Source organism: Ahaetulla prasina, chromosome 5 (genome assembly GCF_028640845.1).
Source record: "Ahaetulla prasina isolate Xishuangbanna chromosome 5, ASM2864084v1, whole genome shotgun sequence".
NCBI lineage: Eukaryota > Metazoa > Chordata > Lepidosauria > Squamata > Colubridae > Ahaetulla > Ahaetulla prasina.
In genome coordinates, this window is record NC_080543.1 from 103209816 (window position 1) to 103231301 (window position 21486).

Below are 21486 nucleotides of genomic sequence, written 5' to 3' on the forward strand. Positions count from 1 at the left end.
TATAATTAATTCGGCTGATTTCAGAATTGCAGGACTTTAGGAGAAAGTGTAAGGATCAGATGAATGATATTCCTTCCTTTCTGGGAGACAACTTTAATGTAGTCCATTGAATTTTAAGATTAAACAAAATTGCAAATAACACAGCACAATGTGTTTTCTTCATTCCAGAACAACTCCAGTCTTAAAACTATTGATGGAAGCCTTTGTAGTAAAAAAGAAAGAAAAAAACATCTTTGCTAGATTAAACAGCTTTTCTGTTTTCCTCATCTTGGCAACTGGCTATTTATATTCATTCCCATATATTGCATCAGTCTTTGAAGGCAAAACAATAGTTATACATAATATGTCAGTTGAGGCACTAATTACTCTTTTCCAGCAAGGCATCCTGTAGAAATAATATGAATGAAATTTAGTATTCAAATAAGCTTCTTCAGCATTATAGTCTTTATGCTAACAACTCTTATCGCGAACAGTAATCATTTTTAAATATCCCATCTTTTGATTTAAAGCAAAAAAAATTGCAATACCAATTTCCAATGATTCTAATTTTTGCAAATTTTCTTTTTTAAAGAAAAAGTTTTTTTATTGTTTATTTTTTTTACAAACATCAAATTAATGCGTGAATAGTGTGTCACCTGAGTGTCATACATTCTAATATAAATAAAGCTAGTAAAATTAATCAGTTATTACTTCTAATCAACTTATATATTTCTAAAAATGATACACAATTATAACTTGCAATCTATCATTGTTCAATTATTCCATGTTTTCTCCTATTGTTACTTTATTTTATTGTTTAAAACTGTCTACACTAACATTCCCCTTTCTTATTTCTATCACTTATTCTAACTTTTAATCATATCATCTTTTACTGAAAAAAACATTTTCTTCCTATCCTACCTGGCTTCTATTCGTGTCACCTACCTGAAACGAAGAAAAGAAGAAAAAAGAAAAGAAAGGATAGAGAGAAAAGGGAAAGGAAATCAGAACAACAGAAAGAAAAGAAATCATTTTTCCATTGTCTCTTGCCCACTTCAATACTTTGGTTGCTTTGCTTTTTTTTAATTTGCCTCCCCCCCCCCTCCTTTATCTCTATCTGTAACTGCTTCTTGACTATTCAGTCTGGGTATTTCTCCAACCTCTATCCCCTTCCACTGCCTAATTTCCAGGATTTCTGCCCAAGTCCCTATCTCCCTTTCAGACGTATCTTCCAACTCTCTTAATACCTTCCCCCGCACGTCAATCACTGTTATTTTCAATTTTCTTTTTATTAAAAAGTTTTACAGAAAGTTTCTCCCCCCCCCCACAAGACTTCCCAGAATCGAATACAGGGTATAAAATTAACAATCATAAATTAAAATACAACATAAATCATAATCCATAGTCACTCCTTTCTCTAAAACCTTAACTCCCCTTCGAGAAACAAAAAGTACATTCTTTTTCCAGTCCATTATAAATCAGTCCATTCTACTCCTAAAGTCTTCAGAATCTTCCAATTAAATTGGTATTTTCAGTTCTTCGATAAAGTACATAGTTTTTAGTATCCAATCTTCATCGATCAACACCAAAACAACGTTGCATCTTCCAATATTCATCAGGAATTCTTCTATAATATCTTTCTTCCTTAAACAATCTCTCAAAAATAATTCATATTTCCAACTTAAATTCTTAAATTTTACTGTCCAATCTCCAAAAGTAAACAATATTCTATCTTCTCATATCTTTGCTATCACTTAGATACATCAAATAGCATTGCTAATATTAATATTAAACCTATATTGTATCCACAATATGTCAATTGTAATAATTAGAATCTTCAATTTTCCTTACATATGTCAAATAACATTATTGAAATTACACCTACAACTTATATCCAAAATATATCAATTATAACAATTAAGTTCTGTTTAACCAAATAACATTACATCCATAAACAATCTCTCAAATATAATATTTAATCCAAATTCATAAATTTTACTGTCTATCCTCCTAAATTAAACAATATTCCATCTTCCCATTTCTTTATACCTCACATATATCAAATAATACCCCTAAAATTACACATTTATATCCAAAATAAATCATTTGTAAAGATTAACCATAATCAAATTTGTTAGAATTAAACATTCTCCCTCCCCTTATCTTCTATCTTACACATTTTCCACCATCTGCTCACCAATCAACTTAACATCTAGCAATAAAGGATTTCCAATCTTTAATACATTGGTATAGAAATCTCTTGCTTTCAAAACTGTATTAAGAAAATACTTTCTTCCTTTATAATTCACTGTTAAGCCAGCTGGAACCTCCCATCTAAAATATATCTGATGTTTCTTAAGCTCATCCACTAAAAAGGCAAATTCTTTTCTCTTTCTTAACATTTTAGGAGGAATTTCCTTCACCATCATTATATCTTGTCCTAATATTTGAAATTTATTTCTATAAAATGCTTGTAAAATTCCATACCTAATCTTCTTAGTTGTAAAATAAATAACCACATATCTTGGTAAACACTTCTGCCTTGCCAACCAAGAATTAACACGATAGATTTTTTCAATATTAACTTCAAAATCTTCTGGTTCCACTCCGTCTATCTGAGCAAAGGCCTGAGTAAAAATCTCTTTTAAATTTTCCTAACTACACTCCTTTAATCCCCTCACCCTTATAGCATATTCCATTAATCTATATTGTAATATAACCCTTTCTTCATCTGCCCTATCCACCTTAACCTGAATATCATCTATTTTATTTTCTAAATTCAAATTAATTTGATTCGTTTGAACTTCCTCTATTTTCCTTTGCAAATCTAAATTAATTTGGTTAAGTTCTTCCAGTCTTTCCTCCGTCTGAATACTAGATACCAATAATGGCGTAATTGAATCCTTTACTTATTTCATATCCCTCCTCTGCTCTTCCACCATATTTTTAAAATCCAATATTTCTTTCTCCATTTCATTAAATTTTTGATCTATTTCTAAAAGATAAGCCTCCATAAGTTCCTGTAAAAAAATTCCTTAAACCTTCCTTGATATCTTATTTTAATTTCCATATCTGAGCTGAAGAAATTTCCAAGATTTTAGTAGTAGTTAATTCTGTCTGCTTAAAAGCCATTTTTGAACTGTATAATCTACCAAAAAAAACATATTCAATAAACTTTTCTTCTTAAACACTGTAATAAAAAAAAGGTTTAAAAAAATCATGAACAATTATTCATTCCATTTAAAAAATATCTTGTTATATTCTTCTTATAGGTTCCATGCCAGCAATTGTAATAAGCATTTCCTTAACTTTCACTTCCAATACACAAAATGCCATTTGCTTTCAATACACAAAACGCCATTTCCTTTCTTCATCTCCAATCTTGACTACAAATATATCCTCTGATAGGGAGTTAAAATCTTCTTACAAACAAATGCCAATGCTCCTTTTTCTGCTCTGTCCGCATTAGCAATCCATCATAAATCCATTTCAGTCGCGGAGATGGGCGCTGCGTTTTGTTCCGCCATTAGGCAGAAGCGTTCCAGATTCCAGAGCTTTTCTCGGGCTGTAGAACGAGCATTCCCATCAAGCCTCCAGAAATTTTCCTGGGGCTTTCCTGGGGGTTCTACTTCAGCCCGAATGCTCACCTCTCCCTCTTTGCCCGAGGGAGAGATTTTCAAGCCACCAGACAGCTGATTAGCGCTGTCTAAGCGGCTCTACAGAATCACAGAGCTAGCGGTCTAAAATAGACCGCCATCAACGAAGGGGAGCCACCAGAAGCCTGTTATTTTCATTGTTGTCACCTCCTTATCTTCTTCCTTCATTACATCTGTTGACGCCTCCCTTTCCTGGACATCTTGATCTTTACTCATCATCCATCGTATGGTTTTTTCCAAAGGTTAAATCCTTTCTCCATGATGTCCATGATATTTTGAAACAGTAACGCCATCTCCTTCAAAATTTCACTCATTTCTTCCTTAAAATGCATCTTACTTTGTTTTTTAAAAAAATTCAATGTTTGTCCAGCAGTCCAAAAAACTATTTACTGTCCTTGAATTGCACTTCAAAAAGTTCACTAGTCCACTTCTTTATATCCCATATGTTGACAGTCAGTTCCATTCAGATAATCCCAGAGGTTATCAAAAGCCTCTTTGCATCTCCTTTACTAGTTCAGTCTTCTAGTATAACATTCAGGGGTCCCTTTAGTTAGAAAACTTCCTTATTTTTATTGGGTCTCCAGTAGTCCAGTAATCATAGGATGGTTAAAAGTAATCAAATAGATATTTTCACATACCTTCCTATAGACATTTCCAAACTTGTAATTTTCCCTTTCATCAGCAGGTGGCACTCAGGTTAAATTTCAATATCACCACATTTCCAGCATTCTTTTAGTTATAGAAGAATTATAAAAGCAGAATAAGTTTTGTAAATAGACGATTCTAGCATTTTAAAATGTCTTCCCAGTACCTCGTCTTCCTAGTTTAGGAGTCCAATTTTCTATATATTTCAAAATTTCAAAGTTTATTATTTTCTCTCCTTCACTCCTTTGGTGGTCTGGTGGTTTCTTAGAATGCCTAGCCGCCCCTTTAACAGATAATTCTGAGCAGATAGTTCTGAATTGTTCCTTGGGATTAAATTTTTTTAAAAAATCCTTCCCCCCAGTTCCATTCAGTACTCACCTACTTCGCTCCAGCACCAGTCTTAAATGTTCATCGGCTGTCCCAGCTTGGTGGTGGCCATCTTTAGGCTGCCTCTTCTTGCCATGGCTGAGAGGGAGAAAGAACCCCGGGGCCGATAGGAGAGCTGCAACTCTCCTTGACCTCTCAGAGTTGCCCCTCTTTGCTTCACCGCCCCTACAGGGCGGCTTTGGCTCCTCTTGGAGCCCACGAACATGGAGAAGTCAGTACAGGGAACCCGGAAACTTGTTCCCTGTGTCTGTATTGCCGCGACATCAACCAGAAGAGCTACTTTGCAAATTTTTCAAAGTGCAAGTATTATTTAGAATTATATCATAGATTGCAATGAGAAGATTTGCAGAATATTCCATGTATAGATCAGCAAAATTCTCCTAGTAAACTTTCCTAATGCTAGGTATCATCTTGAAAAATCATTGCTCTTCTCTGGCCTTTCCAACTTTTAAGACTATCCATACTTTCTCTTTTTACAGTATTGTACTTATCCTTAGCATTAAAAATACGGAGTTTTTTGTATATTCTAATATATTTATTGGTAAAAGACAGTAAATCTATTTCTTATTTTTTGAGTATAGAGAAAGAATACATGGGAAATATATCTTATTTCTTAGTATCCAACACTTCCAATTTTGGCTCACTAAATTGTCATAAAGATATTTGTTCATTCACTGCTCACTACAAATAAAAAATATCTTTGATATCCTTCTTTGCTTGTGTAAGTAGAGAAAAGAAAAAGTGAGAAATTAAGTCAAGGGAAACGTATCTAACGAAATCACTTCTGATTTTGATTATTACCATTTGCCACCTTCCCAAATTACGTATCTTTGTTCCCTTCTTTCCATAAACAACCCTTTTTAATCTGCAGAGCATGGTATCACTGATTCATTTTTGACGCATTTTAATCAAATGTCCATAAAGGGTTTTCCAGTCTTTTATAAAAGTAGCTGTTGTTCCTTTCCTAATCAGACAAGTCAATTTAGCCATTTCAGAAAGTTCTACCACCTTCATAGTGCACTCCTCCTCCTTTGTGGGTATTCCTCTCTATTCAGTATTCTGGTCCAAAGCTGCAGTAGCTTTTCATCTAACTAATATATTACTATTTCTTATTCAGCGGCAATTCTTTATAAAAGCTAATTTAACATATTTTCAAAACGGATATTTTCTGTTTTCCTGAAGGATATTTATATAGGAATTTTTATCTTATCTCTTTTAAGTTCATTTAGTTTTACATGATGATTCCTAACCTGAAGTTGAGAATTGAATCTGAATATGTGTATTTCACTATTTGTTCAGGTATCTGTGGTAGTGAAGTTGCAAATTCAGTTTTGGCTAAAGAAGCCTTCAATCCAACTTCATCTGATTCCTGCTCTGGGCAAGCCCCCACTACTTTCATAGACTTATCTGTGTAGTTGCAGAAGTAATGGTTCTTTTTTCTACATTCCAACTTTATGTGAAAACTATTTCAATCATTAGCATTTGCTGCTAAGATCCTTAGAATCAAAATTCCTGATACCTTCAATTCCCTTTTATGAAGGGCTTGTTATAGGGATTACAAATGATATTCTCTTAAAGGTAACAGTTTGGATAATTAATCATAAATATATATGTATTACAGCAAAAAAATCATTTGCTTTTTCTGCTAGAAATTTTCCCCCCTAAAATGCAGATTTAAATTCTACTTGTAGTGTCAGGTGTACTACACTGTCCCACTGTCAGGGACAGTGAAACCTTTGCAAGCTTGCATCTAAAATTAGTTTTTATAATTTATATAAAAGTCTTGGGGGAAAATAAAAAGTGAATCCTTTTGAAAAAAATACAAAACAGCCAAACAGCTGTTAGATAAGTATTCATATTGTGAAGTAGAGAAGTAGACATTGTAGCCCATTTACTGTTAAAGTAGTGAATAAGTTTAAAGGACATAGTCAATATGAAATGAAAACATGGCACCGTAATATCTGTGTATGTGCAGTTTATTTCTGCAACAACTCTGGAGAGATTTTCCCAATCTGTCTTTTAAACAGTTAAAATAATCTCAAGATCACTTTGTTGTGTTCTCTATTTTTGGATGCCAAAGGGTTAAAACTTTCAGTTTAGAGTTTCTTAGATTGATTAATTGATTGATTGATTGATTTTTTTTTGTGCCCATATGCTAGTATGTGAGGGACCTGTGGAAGAAATGCTTCAGTAGCAAGAGTTCTGCTTAATCCCATGTATTGGCTATTTTTTAATGTAGGCATAGTTAAAAATTCACTTTTATTTGCATTTTGCCAAATTTTAAAGTAACAGAAGCCATGAGTTGACGATTTGTTTCTAGTACATATCATGTTTACATTTCAGAGAACTGACAGAATTACATTGGGCTTCAGGATGAAAATCCGTGCTTGAGAGTCCGTCCTTGAGTCAGGCGCATTGTCTCATGGTTAAGGTGGTCACATGATGTTGGCTTAATTATAATGAATTATGTGCCACTGCACTTTATGTATGTTAATATAACTTTAGTCTAAATGTTGCCTGCAAAATATGTGATCCCTTATGATGTAAGTTTCCTGTTTAATGCACCATTGCCCGTTTTTTAAATCAAAGAGAAGATTCTGAAACTATAAAAACTACACATGTCAATGTTTTACAGCTACGTAATTCGAATTGACTTGATTTTTTCAAGTAATCCTAGAAAGGGGAGCTTTCCATATAGAAACTGCTGAAACTGCCACAGGTGCTTCTCCGAAAACCTTACAGTTGTGGCATTGAATGTTCAGTATCGCTTCCTTTCTGCACACAAGGCATACTGTTGAGGTATTTGTTGCGGTGATTGGTTTTAATGCTAATCTAGGAATTCAGATAATAGAATATATAGATTTGCATGCTTTTGCTTAGCCTAATTACAGTATCTCTTTTTATAATTTATAAACTAACAATATAAGTTTGAATATTTTTAAATAAGCATATTAAGAATGGAGATTTTGTTTTCTTAAATTGTCTCATGACATTAATGAAGAAAGACTTTAAGCTGCAGGAACTCTGGCAGTTGCATAAATTATTCTTGGAGCCTAGTCTTCGTATAACCTCAACATCCCCTTTTTTGACAAACATTTTAGATATGTTTTGTTCAAAGTATGTGACATTATAAGTGGATAATTTTTCAGCTGACCTGTATGAGTGAAATGAATTTTCCTTTCTCCTTCTTTAGTAAACCATTAGAGAACTACCAAAAACTCTGGGAAAATAATATTTGTTACCACATTTTTTTGTCTACAACTGTCTTCAGGATACCTATGATTTATTGGATTTATATCCTGCCTTTCCTCCAGGAACTCAAGACTGCGTGCACTGCATTATTTCAGTTTTTTCTTCCTCACAACAATATTATGAGGTGTATTAAACTAAGAGAGGGACTGGCCCAAAACCACTCAGTGAACTTCATGGGTGGACATGAACCTGTATTTCCCCAATTCAGCACCTTCACCACTATAACATGTTGACTTTGAAATTGCAGTCATGTTCTTATAATTAGCAAAGTAGCAATTTTTCAATGTCAGAGTTACCGTTCCTAATCAAAGTAATTTGTGCTCTGCAATCTTAGTTTTAGAAAGAGAATTCATTATAGACTGGCTTCATATACGACTTTTAATTCTTTCATTATTGAAAGGTAATAGTATCCCTATATAATAAACAGCAGCTTGTTAACAGTTGAAATTGTGAGGTTAACATCAAACATCTACGTTTAAGATAAAAGTTCCTAATATAGTCAAAGGATGTCTGTTGATAATTTTAATAGGAATTGGAACTGCTGATGAATCTGTTTTTAGCTGAGAGCATTGCACATTTTATGTTCTAAATACTATATGCTTCATCACTGCCATCCTTTAATAGCTGGTTTATAATATTATAACAGTCTCAAATGAATCATGACCTTAGAATGGATGTCATGGGGACATAGCTAAGTGGAAACCCAAAACAGAAGAAGAGTGAGACCACAGATGAGAAGATCTCTTGCCAAGAATAACCATAGACATGAAGTCTCTGGGAGCAGCACATTACCACGAGGAATGTGGATGAGGCAAACTGGGAGAGAAGTCGCTATCAAAGTTGCCCTTAGTACTGGAAACCAAGGTATACATGCACATCACTGCTAAAGATCAGAAGAATAGACATTTTAAATCAGATGAAATCTTTTTATCATGTATCACAGTTACCTATTCAACATATCTGAGTAACTAGGTTTTGTTCTTTCCTCCAGTTGGCTCTTTTCTATTTGAAAAGTGCAGATTTTTATCTTTTCTTCCTCTTCTTGTTACTTACTTTCCCCCCCCAAAACATAAGAAAACCTTTTTGTAAGTTGCTGCTGTTTAGCAGTTACTATCCACAATCTGTGCTCACTTACAACAGCCTAATTTACCTGCAGTATTTTCTTAATAGCACAGGATATAATACTATACAGTGGTATAAATACTAGAGTAATTCTTTGGATTAGCAAATTAAGTATTGTGCCACTTCCAAATGGGTAGTTCAACCCCCTGAGTACTGAATTTTGATACAGATAATCCTCGATTTACTACCACAATTGGGACCAGAATTCCCAATGCTAAGCAAGGTGGTTGTTAAATAAGTCACACCCAATTTTACAACTTTCTTTGCCACAAATGTTAAACAAATCACAGCAATTGTTAAATGAATCACATGGTCATTAAGCAGATCTGGCTTCCTCCATTGACTTTTTGTCAGAAGCCAGCTGGGAAGGTTGTAAATGGTGATCACATGACTGATTTGTAACACTGCAAATGTTACAAATACATGCCAGCTGCCAAGTGCCAGAATTTTGATCATGTGACCATGGGGATATTGCAGTGACTAAGTGCAAGGATCTGCCATGTCACTTTATCCAATGCTGCTGTAATTTTGAATGGTTGTAAATTGAGGACTACCTATATATGCTGTGTTTCTTTAATACGCTGTTCTCTTAAGCCAGTTTTAGATAAACTCCATACTACCAAATTTTTAAAAAATCTTTCTATTCCTACCTAAAAGTTATTTTTGTTAAATCTGTATTAAATGTTATACTATTATATTATATAATATTATATAATAATGTCTAGTCCATATCAAAGTCCACATTTTTGAAGAAACCTAAGTTTGAATGAGAAGAATTGATCTCAAGAAATTTTTGCCAGATTTCTTTTAACCTTTTTTGGGAGGGTAAAGCTTAATGAACAAAAACCAGTTATTCTGCCTTTAAGGCCTGTTTTGTATTAATCTACCTTTTATATTAACAAGAAAAGATAAATGGATCGCCAGGAGATGTATGTGGTGTGTGTGTGTATAGATTTATATTATGATATGGGTGTTTGTCTTTCCTGTCTAAGCTTATTGTTCAGATCTGAATTTGGATTGAATTAATGTTTATTTATAGTATACTAATTTCATTCACTTGGCATCTCTTCTATGTACCTTGGTATAAAAATTGCCTTCATATTTAATAGGGAGAAAAAGCCTATCACAGATTCTTGCTTGCTATCAAAAACCTTTGTCATTCCCAGTTACTGTATTTAAACTACTACTTTCAAACTTTCTTCTCTTTACCATTAGAAATAAGGGAAATTGTATAAAAGAAAAACTACTTCCTCTTTGTTGATCTTTGGCAGGGAGCCTACTTATTTTTGAATTCCATTTTCTGAAATAAATTTCAGTCTTAATACAACTTTGAAACAATTTTATTTCTGATTCCGTATCAGATCTGCCTAGGAGATCTACCCTAACTTTAGAAAGCTGGTGTGTTTGTTGTTGTTGTTGTTTTTTCAAGTTAATATTGATTCCAAGCAACTCCCTGATCAAGTCTCCTTGACAAGATTTCAGAAGTGATTTGCCATTGCCTTCTCTTCCTAGGGCTGAGAGAAGGTGGGTTTTGTTCCTAAAATGGGATTAAAACCCAGTCTCCCAGTTTTTGCCTGGTGCCTTAACCACTGTACCAAGATGCTCTATCTTTAGAAGTTATAGGTAAACTATATGGCTACTTCATAATCTTCTATTGTACTAATTTACCTAACCCTTTTTCTAAACCATTCACAGTAGTGGTTATCATCTCTTTTGGGAATTCGTTACTGCACTGTATGATGAATTCCTTTTGCTCTGACTTTAATACTTCCTATCATTCATTTCAGTGGACTCCTCTGTTTGAAAACAGAAAAATCATCCATCTGCTTTCTTTGTCACTGAGTGTACATACTTCTATCATATCCACCCCTCCCACTTCTTTTCCCACCAAGGTTTACGTTGCAGTTGTTGAACTCTTTCCTCATAGAAAGTGGCTCCATTCTGTTGGCCATTTTACTGGTCACTGGTATCTTGATTTTTGCTTTGCAGTTGTTTTGAAGAACTGACCAGAGTAGATAGATTGCTTTATCTAGGTGTAAATATACTGCAGTATTGGCAATTTCATTTTTCATTTCAGCTGCCTGATGAATTGATAATTTTCTTTATGCAGCATCAGTCCATAATTCCTTCCCAGATCAAAACTAGTCTCTGACAAAAAGTAGGAAGTTTTATTCTTTCTTATGTCAGCGGTATTAAATATTTTAAAGCTCATTCTCTCAATTTTGAAAGATTTTTGGTGCTATCAAAACTGTATTTATTTGTTCTGACCTAGGCTTCCTTAGAAAGCATGAAGCAAAGTCTAAGTCCCATAAAACCTCTTTTATTTATACGACTGTAAATTACTTTCATTTACAGTCCCCAAGGCTTGATAAACAGTCTTTCAGAGGAAGGTTATCAACACTCATTTATCTCACGTGGAACGCTGCCAGAGAGCTAATTTCCAGACACAGGGCAAGGGCAAACTTGGCACAGCGTCACTTGCAAATCTTGAATTGGCCAAATGAACTAATTGCTTCCTGCAAAAGCTCATGTCCCATTCGCTCTTCTTTTATGTCTTATGGAGGGGGCCAATCGTCTCCAAGCCTTACTCCAAAGTCGATCCTGTTTTCTTAATTGTTCTTGTCATCTGGCAGCTCTGCACATGCGCACACTAGGAACAGGCTGTTCTTCTGCCTTGCTGATGTCAGACTCCGGAGGCTGTACATAACTATCAGATGGCCTTGGCCCCTTCTCTGCCTCCAATGCAGAGCCGTCATCCAAGCTTTCCCCAGCCCCCAGGACTGGCCCAAGTTCCTCCCCAACCTCCTCACTGTCTGACTCTGTTTCCAGCTCTGTTGGCCCCGGGAGGGGGGGGCACAACATTATTAATGTCATTCACATCAATCATGCAAGCGTTCAAATGAGTTTTGTTTTCTACAGATTTCATAATCCCATCTATCATGATTATTGTCTTGGTCTATCGTTTCCTTCTTTAAAATATTAATCCAGGCACTAGTATCTGCCCTACCATGTTTCCCTGAAAATAAGACCCTGTCTTATATTTTTTTTGAACCCTGAAATAAGCACTTGGCCTTATTGCCATGCGCTCAAAAGCCCGATTGGGTTTATTATCAGGGGATGTCTTATTTTGGGGGAACAGGGTATATATGGAAAGATAGACAAAGAATTCGTTCAGAGCAGTTTCTCAATATTTTGATCAACTTTTAACATTTCTTTTAATTGTTTTAACAGTTCCACAGCCTTCCATTACAAGATTCTTGCTGCTGCTGTAAATAATTTTAGTAAGTCTATTAATAGTATGTTCCTCAGACTTCTTTGTTGTATTTCTTACCATTTCTTGAAAACTTTGGTTCGCCATTGAGCAAGAGAATTTATGAATAATTCTCCATCTTCTCTCTAATGGCTTCCTTAACATTGCTCATTAGCTATATAGACTGGTCTTAGAATTTTTTCAGAATTAGAATAGATGTTTCAGCTGACTTTTAGTACAGAGCTGATGGTCTTGGCTTTCATCTACAGCTTCCGTCTTAGAATCTCTTGAGATTAGAGGTGTTTGCCGGCCTGAATTTGATAAGTTTCTGGGTTTCTTGACCAATTCCCAGATTGCTTCAAAAAATTAAAGTCACTTTCATTAATAATGACTTCTTGGCTTGAAACATTCCCATCTCAGAATTCTTTCTAAATCTCTTTGCACTTTGAATTAAGCGTGTATTAATACTATATTCCAGACACTTGCTTCTCTTATTTCGTAAATAACCTCAACAGTCTGTTTTCTCGTTCTAATAATATACCTTGTTGCTTATGCTACATGATTTATAGAAGAGATATACAAGGCACAGGATTTTGTAATTGGGGAAAAAAATAACTGTTCACTGTGCTATTCTTTGTTCTACCTATATATACAGTATGTGTCTGTTATGTCACGTTTTCAACAAGTATTGAATTGTTCAGATAACTGCCTGAATAATTTCTGTTTTAAAGCTCAACATCTTAATATATCTTCTACAATAATGCTTCAAAGAACCAAATAATATTCTACCACTTATGATGTCACAAACTTTGATATAAGCTGCCAGCTTAGTACAAAACATAAACATTGGCAAGATATACACCTGCATACCTACTTTTTATTGTTAAGAAGAACTGAAATATTTTTGTAGTATGAAATTCTAGAATGCTGCGGACTCTTATAACAATTATTTTGAATATTTATTTACAGATAATTCCTTTTAATCAAATAAGATGATATAAGACAGGAGTTGGATCAAATGTCTGAAGTTTGTGTAAAGGTGAGATGCTTCAGGCTGCAGGCAAGACATTTTAGCAATTTCAGGCACTTAAGTAGGAATTTTTATGGCACATAATTATTCTTAATTGTACTGCTTCCCATATTTTGCATAGAATGCAGATATGTGCTCAAAAGATTAGTGATATAATTTTAAACTGGATAGCTTAAATTCCCTTACTGGGGAAATTGGAAAAAAAAAACGCTCACCTTCAGAATTAGTAAAATCAGCAGCAGTCACCATAATATTTTTATTATGGGGTATAATTCAATATATTTGTATTGTACAGCTTACGAAATGCCAGTGGCCTGACAGCAGCAGATCTTGCCCATACCCAGGGCTTCCAAGAATGTGCTCAATTGCTCTTCAACCTTCAGAACTACCCATTGAACCATTTCTATAGCAATGGCACCTTAAATGGGGTCCATCAGAATACTAGTCAAAGAGGGCCTAGTCGAAAACGATCTTTTGAAGACATGAACAATTTTGGAATGAAGAAAGCTAGAACTGAAGGTGAGACTTTGGAGATTTGTTTCACTCCAGTTGAAAAATGGCAATAGTAGGTGAGGTAATCCTTCAGTTTGGAGTGAGATCAATATATGAATGATTTTCAGCTTTATATCTCTACTTGAGTGATGCTGTGGATGTCTGGAGGCTGTTTGGGTCTGTATGGGAACAACAGGCTCAATCAGTGGTGAAATCCAAATTTTTTTTACTACTGGTTCTGTGGGCGTGGCTGGGTGTGGTGTGGCTTGGTGGCCGTGGCAGGAGGATACTGCAAAATCTCCATTCCCTCCCCACTCCTGGGGGAAGGATATTGCAAAATCTCCATTCCCACCCAACTCTGGGGCCAGCCAGAGGTGGTATTTGCCGGTTCTCCAAACTACTCAAAATTTCCACTACCAGTTCTCCAGAACCTGCTGGATTTCACCCTGGGGCTCAATGGCTACGGGTATTTGGACCTTCCAGAGATAAGGTTCTTCCATCGCTAGTTCTGGATGGGTGGCACTATCTCAGACAGATCCAGTGCAGGGTGGTCCTCCTAGTTTCACAGCTCAGTTGTGCCCATTTCTGGACTGGGAGTCCCTGTTCACTTTCACTTATGTCTTTGTAGCCTCCCACTTAGATTACTGTAACATGCTCTAGCATTCAGAAACTCCAATTGCTGGAAAATGTGGCTGTACAGGTAATAAATGGTGCCAGCTACACAGTACATGTAACAAAACTCTATGTGGTGCAGTGGCTGCCAGTGTGTTTCAAGATACTGGTTGTCATCTTTAAATCCCTACATGACTTGGGATAGGGTTTCCTGAAGGACCATCTTTTTCCATGAGTTTCTACTCATCCAACCGATTGGGCATGCTGCAGATCCAATCAGTCAAAGACTACCTACTAGCGGAAATGAGAAGACTGGTCTTTTTCTCCTGTAGACCCTACCTTATGAAATATTGTCCTCTGGAGATTACAATGGCCCCAATCCTGTTGGCTTTTCGCAAAGCTTTAAAAATTTGGTTATGTATCCAGGCCTGAATGGGTTAAGCAATTATTACTTGGCTTTACTTGATTAATACTTAATTTATATTGTGGGTTTTCATTGTTTTAGTGTTTTTACATCATTTTAATAGTTATTTACCATGTTTTCCCGAAAATAAGACCCTGTCTTATATTTTTTTGAACCCTGAAATAAGCGCTTGGCCTTATTGCCATGCGCTCAAAAGCCCGATTGGGCTTATTATCAGGGGATGTCTTATTTGGGGGGAAATAGGGTATATTATGGATATTTTTGTTTTAATGTTTTTACATTGTTTTAATAGTTCTATAACTTTAGAACTGAAAGCCTCCCAGAGACACTTGGTTGAGTTGAGCGGCTATAGAAATTGAATAAATTATATTTACAGCAAATCTGAAAAATGCGCTATTAAGTATCTCTCATTCTGAAATTATCAATACAGTCAGTACATTCAGGTGACCAATTTTGAATAAAACATGCTATAAAAGAGTAATTGCTTAGGGCCTGGGTACTTACGGGACCGCCTGCTGTTACCACATGCCTCCCACCGACCCGTACGCTCTCACAGAGAGGGACTTCTCAGGGTGCCGTCCGCCAAGCAATGTCGGCTGGTGGCCCCCAGGGGAAGGTCCTTCTCTGTGGGGGCTCCCACACTCTGGAACGAGCTTCCCCCGGGTTTACGCCAAATACCTGACCTTCGGACCTTTCACCGCGAACTAAAGACATATCTTTTCATTCGCGCGGGGCTGGCTTAAATTTTATTGATTTTAAATTTTCTACTACTAATTTTTAAATGGGGTTTTAGTTTTTTATACATTTTAAAGTTTTAGGCCAATTATAATAAGTTTTTTAACTTGCATTTTAAACTGTATCTTGTATTGTCTGTTTTTACTTTTGCCTGTACACCGCCCTGAGTCCTTCGGGAGAAGGGTGGTATAAAAATCAAATAAATAATAATAATAATAATAATTGTTTACAAACCTTGACGTAGCAAATAAATATGCTGAGGTAGGTAGAGTTCAAGATTTCTAATGGCTTGGGAGATAGACTAGTAGAAGCGAGATTCGAGATTGACCCTCAAGACTTTTCAAACATCACCTGCCCAAAACATCGGTGTTGTCCCTGTTTTTATAGAGGCGTAAATTTTTTATTTTGGTTTAATAAGTTATGTACTGTTCTGAATATGTTTTTTCTTAAACAGATCAAAGTTTTGATGGCCTAATACCAATGACAAATGGAGGAAATGAAGAGGATGCTAACAATATGCATGTTGATAGAGAGTTTGCTCTTATATCAGGTGGGAGACAAGAGTTTCCTGTTAACCACAAGATCATTCACATGGTTGAAGAAAAAAAACAGAAGAATGATTCTGTTGAACCCAAAAGGATTGAAATTTACACCGTTTCCGCAATGCAAACCCCTTGTTGTTGCAAGAATCAGTATGCATTTTATCTATAGCTTTACCTTATTGAATATGTCCAAACTCGTAAGCTATTTTAAGGCTAAAGTACCTTAAAGCTTCCTAATTAGCATGGATATTTGTAGAAGGTGTTTGTAAGATTTTGAAAGTGTTGGTTTCAGGTGTAAATTATTGCCAGTGTTGAGTTAAACATGCATGCCATGTGCCTTGATTACAGAGTATTGCTTTTTTAAAAAGAACCTTCATAGCTTGATTAACACAACAGTTATTTATTATGATTAAATAAAAAGCTAATTGCACTGCCTACATAATCATACGACAAGTTTTAGTATCTCAAATAAAGCTCTACAAGTGCTACCAGTTTTGTTCCCAAGTTATTCCATATGCATTAAAACATATTTCCTTTTAGCTTCCTGCTAATGTTAACTGAATTAATTTCAGTCATCGACAGTCCGAAATTTCTGTTTGAAAACTAAAGAAAGTGCCATCCATATTAATATCATTAGTAATTAATATTTATTTTTACTTTTCAAAGGTGAGTACTTACATTCAGAATATTCTCAGTTCAAAAGAGTTCATTCAAGCCAAACTAAATGAGTCAACTATGGGTTGTGATCATATATTTGGGATTTGCTTTTAATTAATTCTAGGTACAAATGGGTGATAGTGTTTTCATTGGGAATATGCCATGTGTAGTTTGTTCTCCCCATGAGTTTTTTTGGCCAGAAAAATGGAAATTGGGATGGGAGGGGAAAGTATCCATGATTAAGTTCATCAAAAAATATTCTGATATGGCTGCAAATTGAGCAGTGTCTTGTTTTCAATCACACCATTGATTAAAAAAACAACTTTAATTTATGTGAAAACTGTTGGTAATTTTTTTTCTTCTTTGGGGTGGAGAAGACTGCACACCTTGATGGAGTCAATGAAGTATAGTTGCTATGCTAAACATAAGATTCTGAATCTATACTAAACACAAGATTCTGAATCACTATTAAAATGGTGGTAGTTATCATTTTAATAGGACTCACATTGGTGTATGATTTTATCTGTAAATTTTAATATTTTTATTTACCGATAATTTTCCCAATTTGTATAGTATAAGACCATTATACAAATTGGATAACTAAGTCATTTTGGTATATAATTGAAGAGATTATCTGAATGGTAGCTGAGTCAGAAACCCATATGCATTTACTTAAAAATAATTAGGGCTCAGCTAAACCATTCAGGCAGAGAGTACTAGATTACATATGTTTTTTTAAAATAAAATTAAGATTTCTACTGTTTTCAAGTAATTTCAATATAATAATTGTTCTCATTTGAAATGCCTTTATGTTAGGCAAGAATTTTATATAAATGTTGAGGAAAAAACTACTAGCATATTTTGCCTGTTGAATACCTTTCCTATAGCATTTAAAATTTCTTACAACTTAAACATCCAATATATTAAATGCTACTTATCTGCTATTAGTAGAATTTGCTAAATGAACCGGCTTACTGATCCATTAAAAACTATGGTTTGTAAATCAAAACAGAATTGGCAATCGTAACTCATAAAGGCTACCTTTAATGGCATAACAAGGTTATCTAACAGGAAAAACCAAAGCAGTAGACTGGTTGAATAAATTGTGGCCTTTGACATTAAATGGTCCCATTGAGGTAAAATGCTGATATCACAAATTACTTATGCACTTGCTGTACTGAAGCTGAAAGTATTAATAAAAGTTAGCACTTTGCAAAAATAAATCCAAATTCTGCTAAACAAAAAATACCTTTCATAAATAGAACAAGACATTTTTTAAAAAAATAGCGACTTACCAAACATAGCTTTACTTTTTCTGTACATTTTATTATTTCTTGCAAAGAGGTTTTCTAGGACAACATTAATATTTTCATGCCCTATCTATGAATTAGTCCCATTAAATGTCCAATTTAGTGCATTAAAGTACATTATGTCTGTGATATTATTATTGCATTCATGATTGATTTATTGGGGTAGTATGTAAATGGCACTTTGGAATATTGTACAGATTGTATTCTAAAGATGGTTTCATTTTGCTTTTTATTTTAAATAAAATTGCTGATTACACACTGCATAACCATTCTTGAATTTTTACAACATTTTTCATAATTGTAGGAATCCAAGAATTTTCATAACTATTGTTATGCGTATTGTAGCCTGAACTTAAAATAACCGTACTATTTACAAGTTTAGTATCTATTAAACCTTATAAAACAAAGATTTTATAGCATTTAAAATTGCACTTAACATTACAGGTAGTCCTTGACACAACAGTAATGGAGTCTGTCCATTACAGTCCTGTGTCGTGATGATTGTAAAACAGGTCAGTCACATGACCAACCTGATTTTATGACCTTTTTTGCAGCAGTCATTAAGTAAACCCATGGTTCACTATGAGTGCAGTTGTGCCCCTGCCCCCCACCCCACCCCCCAAAAAAAGGAAATTCTGGGTTTTGGTAAAAACTGTTAAAACATGGCCACATAACCTCAAGATGGTGCAAACAACTCTAAATGGATCCATCTTGCCAAGCTTGTGGAATTCGGTCACATAACCACAGAGGGGACGCAACAGTCAAAACTTCATATCTGGATCGTAGGTCCCCTTTTTCAGGTCATTATAACTTCAAATATCCATTAAGCAACTAGTCCTAAGTCCAGGGCTACCTGTATCTATGTCCTTTATCCCCAAATACCTCTTGCAGCTTTGTATGATGTACATACTAACAATAACTGTTGGAAATATGCATACAGTTTACCCTAGGCACAGTTACTTAACATAAACCCACTGTGTCTATGGGGATTCTCAATCATTTGTGTCATGCTTATCCCAAAGGTGCTTTTTCCAAAAGGCAACTGGACTTCTTTTCTTTCTTTGAAAACATTTTGCTTCTCATCTAAGAAGCTTCTTCATTTCTTCTGAAGAAGCTTCTTGGATGAGAAGCGAAACGTTTCGGGGGGGAAAAACCAAGAAGGTCTAGTTGCCTTTTGGAAAAGTACCTTTGGGATAAACCCATTGTGTTTGATGGAGCATACTGTTAAGCAAGTATGTATTGCATTATGCCTGGATTAGATTATTTTCTTCATTTGAAAAGCTAAGTAGCTATACAGTTTTCAAAAATTCCTCAGATACACATGTCCGATATATAAAGAAACTGGTTAAGATCTAAAATATAAGTTTGACCTAAGAGATGTCCAATTTATAGATTTTTTTAAAAAAGTATAGAGAAGATGGCTTTTATTTTGAGTCAATTTGTGCTTGACGGGTCTATTTCTTAATACAGATATGAATTGCAGTAACTCCATATTGAAAGCATTGGCAAATGGAAATATCATCAATGGACATTTGGACTTCACTTCCCCACCTCAGCTCAATGGATTGAGTTCCAGGCGTGAAGAATGCCTAACATTGATAGTACCTAATACACTAATCTCTGATCATAACGGTATAATCAGTGATGACCATAGTGTTGAGGAACCAGCAAAAGTTATAAATGCTTCTGATATGTGTGGTTCTTTACATCTGAATGGAAGCCCAAGTAGCCTTGTTTCAAATAGGCCCCCATGGTTGGATGACCTTGGAGATACATTGCACTATGGACACTACCATGGTTTTGGGGATACAGCTGAAAGTATTCCTGAATTTAACAGCGTTATTGAGCATTCCAGTTTGATTAAAGTTGCAGAAAAGTATGATAATACTGTTCTAGGTACAATGTATCTTTATCATGGTTCCTGAATTATTAAAGACACATTTTCTGGATGTTAATATACTTTGAAATAGTAATACAAATAATGGGATTAGGATGGCAACACCTGAAGATGCAGGATTTTTTTTGTTACATATTACTAAAAGCATTTGACACAACAGCCTTATGCTTCTAATTTTGCATGTGTCAGGTTCATTAGTTATATTAATAGCTAATTTTACAATAGAATGTTTGTTTTTTATGACAAGGTCTAGTTTTATATTTTTTTATTTGCTATAAGAACTTTTAGAATGTTTTCACTTTCATCAAACCTTTCTAAAAACTAAACTGTGTAGATTAGTTCATTTTGATATTAGCAAACGAAGGTGTTTTGATTTAACATTTTCTGTTGAGACTATGGTAAGCAATATCAGTGCCAGTTTTGACTATGCAAGGAGTGGGTGGTGGCAGCAAAAATGATTTTATGTGTTTGCTCAGTTTTCAAAAGGAAGTGAATTTTCTTGGATCAGGTTAATAACTGCTTAAACTGAAGCAAAGATGAGGCTTTACATGTTTTAATTCGTAATGTCAAAGCTAACATCAGCTTGCCCTACTTTTTGATAAATGTTAACCTTTTGTATTGTAAGATGGGGAAAATAGGGTCATGTTCTACAATTAACAGAATAAATTTGAAATACTTTTTGCTCACTGAAGGTAAACATCTTACCATAGTTCACAGAATGGCATTTTGACACTATAAGCTATAAAAATTGTTAAAATGTCGTCAGTAGCTTTCAACTTTATTTTATTAAATGCATGGATTTACTTTTTAAAACAACATTGCTTTGTAACTTTAAAATATTGCATTTCCAGTTAAAAGTAGTGGCCATTTATTTCATTTTTCAACAAATTCAGTATCATATATTGATTGAATTTGAAAAGGTCAGTTGTATAAATTCTATCTACATGTATACTTCAAAAGCTTTGTAACAATTCTTCTGTGATTTGCATAAAATTAAGATGAATGAAGTGTTTAAAAACAAACTGATATGTGTGTTTTTCTGTTTCTAAAGGGACCTTTACAAATTGAATTAGAAAATAAAACATATTGCACTATATTTTTGCACAGTAGCAGTATTTGTTTTTTTGTCTGCTACCTAATTAAATTTTGAAGTGCACCTTATAATTTCCTTTCAAAAGGAAAAATCGCCAACTATTAATATCAAATAAAGCTCTGCCTTATCCTTGGTTGTGACACTGAGCTGAAGCTCACCTAATCTAGACAGAAATAGATTGGAGACTGCTGTGATGAAAGATATATTATGCATTGGATTGCAGTCTTCTCTCCCCTCTTCTCTCAATTCTTCAAGCCTTTCGGATTAACAACTGTTACTCAAAGCTGAATCACCAAAGCAATGTCAAAACCTTTTGTACATGGCTATCTAATAATTAGGGTTGCTCTGCTAATCAACGATAGGCCCATTATCATGACTAAAAAAAACCCTAATGTTCTCTGCA

The 21486-nt window shown here is 34.7% G+C and overlaps 1 protein-coding gene across 3 annotated transcripts in view; it reads left to right on the forward strand.

Moving 5' to 3' along the window:
• The window catches only part of ANKRD10 (ankyrin repeat domain 10), a 35374-nt gene extending 15015 nt beyond the window's left edge, over positions 1 to 20359 (forward strand). For 2 of the 3 annotated variants that reach the window (XM_058186636.1, XM_058186637.1), the window contains 3 exons: positions 13617 to 13840; positions 16039 to 16134; positions 19564 to 20359. In XM_058186636.1, the coding sequence (XP_058042619.1) occupies positions 13617 to 13840; positions 16039 to 16134; positions 19564 to 20018 (775 nt within the window). In that variant the 3' untranslated portion in view covers positions 20019 to 20359. Of the gene's footprint in view, positions 1 to 13616; positions 13841 to 16038; positions 16277 to 19563 lie in introns of all 3 variants that reach the window. The other variant, XM_058186638.1, reaches the window with a different exon arrangement.
• Positions 20360 to 21486: the final 1127 nt, after the last annotated feature.